The sequence below is a fragment of the Nymphaea colorata genome, chromosome 4, assembly GCF_008831285.2.
Source record: "Nymphaea colorata isolate Beijing-Zhang1983 chromosome 4, ASM883128v2, whole genome shotgun sequence".
Lineage (NCBI taxonomy): Eukaryota > Viridiplantae > Streptophyta > Magnoliopsida > Nymphaeales > Nymphaeaceae > Nymphaea > Nymphaea colorata.
This window is the reverse complement of record NC_045141.1, coordinates 27,249,289-27,254,573: the sequence shown is the minus strand read 5'-3', so window position 1 is coordinate 27,254,573 and position 5,285 is coordinate 27,249,289. Positions and strand designations below refer to the sequence as shown.

At 42.5% G+C, this 5,285-nt stretch overlaps 1 protein-coding gene across 1 annotated transcript; it reads right to left on the bottom strand.

The window, feature by feature from the left end:
* Positions 1 to 3,360: 3,360 nt before the first annotated feature.
* Positions 3,361 to 4,875, bottom strand: LOC116252285 (protein LIGHT-DEPENDENT SHORT HYPOCOTYLS 4-like). Its single transcript, XM_031626442.1, has one exon. The coding sequence runs from the start codon at positions 4,676 to 4,678 to the stop codon at positions 3,956 to 3,958; it is 723 nt and encodes a 240-aa protein (XP_031482302.1). The 5' UTR covers positions 4,679 to 4,875; the 3' UTR covers positions 3,361 to 3,955.
* Between the last annotated feature and the right edge of the window lie 410 nt (positions 4,876 to 5,285).

The following is a 5,285-nucleotide window of genomic DNA, read 5'->3' as shown; positions in this document are numbered from 1 at the left end:
AGTTCCTGAATGCTGACTCCAGTTTTTTTTTAGATATAAAGGAACATCAAATCTCAGATAGCTGATCTCCCCACTCTCCCTCCCTCTTTATCTCTCCAAGTGAACCCCTTCTCTCTCTCTTCCTTCTTGCAAGGCCATCACTGGCACTCTGGGCCTGCCAGGTGGCATTAGCCCCTACAGCTCCTCGCCTGCCATCGCCGGTGGGCTTGCTGGCGACGGTAAGGGAAGAGACACCAGGGCTCCTACTTGAAAGGAAGAGAGTGGGAGAGAGTTCACGAAAAGAGAGAGAGGAGAGACTTGAGTTCTAGATGCCAATAAAAAACCAACGTCATCATTCAATTTTTTTTATATATAAAGGTGACTATTTAAATGTAGTAAGTATTATTAACATTGACCGATCATTCGCATATCAAATATTTATTGTTTCACTGACACTCATTTTTTGTTAATCAATGGAATGTACAATGACACTATTTTACCATCATTAAGCAGCATCAATGTTGCTGTCGAAAGTCACTGGTAAAAAAATCAGATATTGTGCCCAGCCGCCAAAGAACCATCAGTGTTGCTTACTGGGCATCAGTGACAAAAAATCATTGACAATGTTCAATCGTTAAGAAAATCGTCTCCAACAACCCTAATTTACTGACGTAGTATGATCGTCATTAAGTTCAATTGAATAACGATGACCTCATCATGACAATTGAGACTCATTTCTTGGTGTATATTTCATTAATGAATAAATCACCCAGCCCACTTTCATTTACAGTTTCCTGAACAGTAAATGCTTTTGTAACGCATTGATGATGTCACTGATCATTCCACCGGTTTCTCCTCCCAAAAGTGTGTGGGTTTTAATTTTTATATATATAATCATTTTCTTTATTAGATGAGAATAGAATTTTTGAGCTTTCCAGACAAGAAAGTCACCCACATATATATATATATATATTCAACTTGACCATCGTCAAATAATCTTGTCCTTTTTTTCCAACAACCAAATTAAAATTCTTCGTTGACGTGAAATAAGATTCTCTCCTCGAAAGGAGAAAAATAAGTGAATGATTGCATTTTAATAGCTATAAAATTCAGGTTGCTATAACAGTATCCAAGGAAAAGAAAAAACCCAAGTCCTTCATATCCTGATAACCATTAGCAGGACGGGGTTTTTTTGTCCTATTTTTTTTGGGAGAATCAATATTGTTCTTGCTTTTCCTTCACAACGAGAACAAATGTCATTCTTCCAAAATGTATGCCTATGGAATGTAAGCCGTTCACCTTATGGCTCAAGTAGCTTGTCGATGGATGGATTCCTAGCCGCTTAGGTCATGTCTTCTGAATTTGATTCCAAATTACTTTAGGAAAGATTAGGGCTGAACTAGTAATCAGTGATTCTGCAGCATCGGCGGCCATCATTTCCGTGGCCCCGAGCTCGCGGGTGGCAAATGTCCAAACTTAACTTCCATGAGTTACTACCCCCAAGCGGCACAGCTTATGCTCGCGGCGGATTAGGAAACTCTTGGAGGATTTGAAAATTGTGGATGGCCACGCTGTTTTATGCCAATGGCTACTGTGAATTTGTTGATTTCCGATATATCCGGGCTTCCAATCCTCAGTTCAGAACCAGCTGCTAGCGACTGCTGAAATATTCCCCTCGAAAGCTTGAGAACCGTAATACATCTTCAAGAATGGAGACCATCAGGAACGTCAATACTACCAGGAACTTGAGCAAGTGATCACCAACAACAAAATTTTGCCTGTGATCGTCAAGTAAGAATATCGAAAGAAAAATGCATGCTAAAATGAACTAATCCCCTGCTATATTTCAACAATCCAGAGCCTGATCTCTCTCTCTCTCTCTCTCTCTCGTTCTCTCTCTAGCACATACATTTTCTTTGCTACTATCCCAACCTCTTTACCTCTCATAAACTTGCACACTTTCCACATGCATGACGGTCCACACATACAACAACTTGAAAGGTGAAACGTCAGGCAGGTAGCGATCGAGCGCGTCGTTTTACTGCACATAGACCTATCCTAGCTGCTGAACTAAGCGCTGACAGCAAGAACGTCTGAAATTATGGATCAAGATTGAACATGGTGGTGTTCCTTTAGCACCAGTTAGTCGGTGTTCGAGAAAATGCACGGGGAGGCCGGTAAACTTTATATTTATTAATTTGTTGCCCTCTGAGCAGAATCTTCAGAGAGATCTGCAGAATTAATGCCAGAGAAGGAACAAACATCACATGAGAAACTACAAATGCGGCTACATATGCTCTCACCAGTCAGGCGTGTCTATCAGAACATACATAATGAGACAAGAGCAATCTTCAATTGTTTTTACCATCAGAAACAACTAATTGATTATAAAGGAATGTTCCTCCGATCAATAGCTGCCAACCATATTTTCATCTTCCATCACACTTTTCCTTTGTTTTTCTGATTGTAATTTTTAAATTCAAAATACAACCAGGCACAAACAAGGACAACCAAATAAATTATTTAACACTCTAATGAACGACATCCGTGGGAAGAACATGCCTGTAAATCGGCGGGAATGGAAGAAGCAAAGTTTGTCCATCGTCGTGGATTCAATAAATATAGTGGTAATGGATACATTGTCGGCCAGAAAGAACAGTGAAAAGGCTCTTCTAATTATACCTTGAGTTCCCGGATCCCACATATTGCGACACGTCGTCTACAAACACATATGCTGGTGTGCTCCAATGGCAGCACTTGACGGTATAGTAATCTTCTTAACAGAGATGAGATGAGGAATCTTGTGCAACCAACATATATAAGTGTAAATAGTTGAAACTTTTAGAGGAAATCTGGTAAATGAAATTGATGGATTTTGCTCTAATTACATTAGTTATTGTGTAAATAATATTCTGATGCTCTATAAAATGAAGCTAGGTGACACCTGGTCACTGCAGCGGAGCTGAAAACAAATCGGCACCAACCACTTCAATTCTTCGTGTATTTGTACTGAACACAAGTGCATATATTTGAAGAACGAAAAGTTAAGTGCAAAATGATATGCCACTGAAATCTCTCTCAATGCAAAATGCGCTACCCAATTAGGACTGTAGGCCTAGACAGCAAATGAGAAGAAGATGACTACAAACAAGAAATTAAAGTGGCTTTGGATGTCACTGCAATAAGAAGTGAAATAATGTTGCTGAATGCGCATTGTCCGTTCCAAAGTCTGGGGAAACAACGGCAGTTGCAGAGAACAACCCAAATTTAGCATCACTGATACTTGAGGAGGAATTGTGCTTATGCCAATCGATGTTAGCACCTCCTGAATGCGAGACTACAAAATCGAGCACATCTAAAAAGTAATTAACTCCTTTGAACTCATCTATGAACAGTTTATTTGGAAATTAAATTATTTATCTGCAAACAAAACGAAGATACACACTAAGTTTCTCTAACCGCCTGCATACGACGTTATAAGGTTTCAACATTGGAACACATGGCAGATGCGCATGCACCACAAGAGTGACCTTCATACTCAATACCAAATAAGGGGGAAAAAACGAAGATAAAAAGTAAATCATGTCACCACCATCATGACGTTATCACTTTCTTCTTCCTCTTCTTCAATCTGCTTCTTCAACTACTACTACTGCTACTGTTGGCCCTGACGCTACTGATACTACAACTATGACTGCCAATACTTGTACGACTCTTAACCATATGATGACCATGGACACCAGTATTCCTGTAATAAGCAATAATTCTAACCCCTCCCTACACATAAGAAGGAGACACTAGTTGATAGAAACGGATGGATGACGGTGGCCATGGCAATACATAGATAATCAAATCAAAGTTAGTAGGATGTGGGGTGCAAGTTGAAGGCTTCCTGAGCCAACAATCACTGCGATGCTCACAGATGAAGGTTTTCACGTTTTGCAGCTGTAGAGGGAATTCCACCCACTGGTGCCCATTAAGACGGGCCCCTTCTCATCACAGGCAGTCCGACCATCGAACCTCCTGCGCGATCGCCCGATTCTGCCACGACGTGCCCGCCTTCTTTGTCGGAGATCAGCATCCCGGCTGTCTTCACAGTCTCAGGCGGCTGAGCTGATGGTGGCTGCTGCACTGTAGGGGGCGGGCGCTTTTTCTTCTTCTTTTCGTAAGCGATTCCTCTTGCCTTCGCCTGCAATTCCCTCACCTCCCTTAGGTAGAGTCGCACTGCGCGGGCGCCGAAGGGATTGGCCTCCGGCTTACCGCCGTTCTCTTCATAGGCGGCGCGGAGACGGCCGATGAGCGCATCGAGGCTGCCCCAGGCCTGCCGAAGCGGGCACGGGCATGGGCACGGGGGGTTAGGGTGGCCGAAGAAGGGGCAGATCTGGGTGTGCACCTTGGTCTTGCCGAACTGGTCCAGGTAGCGCAGGAACTCCAACACGTGTGCACCACTGCACTTTGACAGTGATAGTGGTGGCTTGTGGTTCCTTAGATACTGCCCAAAGGTGTTCCAGTCTCTTCTCTTTTGGGATTCATATCTGCTTGGTGTTGCAGGGCTTGTGGTGCTGTTGGCAATAGTGGTGGTGGTGATGCTGCCGGCGGCGGCAGCAGGGATTCCGGTGGTGGTGATGGTGCTGCCGTTTGTTGTGATGGTGGTGCTGGTGGATGACTGGGATACATCTGCAACATTCATGGTAGCCATAGAAATGAAATTTTCGGTGTTGTGGTTGCTAGCTGCGTTTTTACCTGTCCAAGTTTGCCGTACGTCTCCCTTCGTCTCCTCCTCCTTGTTTCACCTTCTCCGTCTTTCTCTTCCTCCTCTTTGTCCGTCCAGCTCTTCTCCTCCTTTTTCTTCAACTGCTCACTTGCAGAGTTGCTGGGATGTGTGAATGCCTAGGGTTTTCCCATTCAATGATTAATATCGTTTGTTTTTTTATTTATATTTATGCGCTTAGTCATTTATGAATGAGATTGATGGACATTTTATATTGGATATTAGGTTTTCTTTTTCTAGTTGGGCAGTACCATGTGATGTGAGAACATTTCTCTTTCTTTCATACTTTGCGAGTAAATGGACAGTAGTGCCTAGTAAATCAGAAAAAGAACAGCAACTGATCGTTATCACAAATACCACTATATATCTTAAAAGTAAGATTGGTTATTTATGTCTTTCCATGTCTTTTTTTTTTCTTTCTTTTCTTTTGGGGTGTGTTCTTGGCTCTTCTTACCTCTCCCTCTCCGTATATATATAATGGCGGGTGGGTGGGTGCGTGCGCCCGTGCGCTTTTCAAACACTTCATTTAATATTG

Excerpts from the sequence above, each read along its gene's own strand:
- LOC116252285 (XM_031626442.1), bottom strand. The coding sequence starts at position 4,678 with ATGGCTACCATGAATGTTGCAGATGTATCCCAGTCATCCACCAGCACC.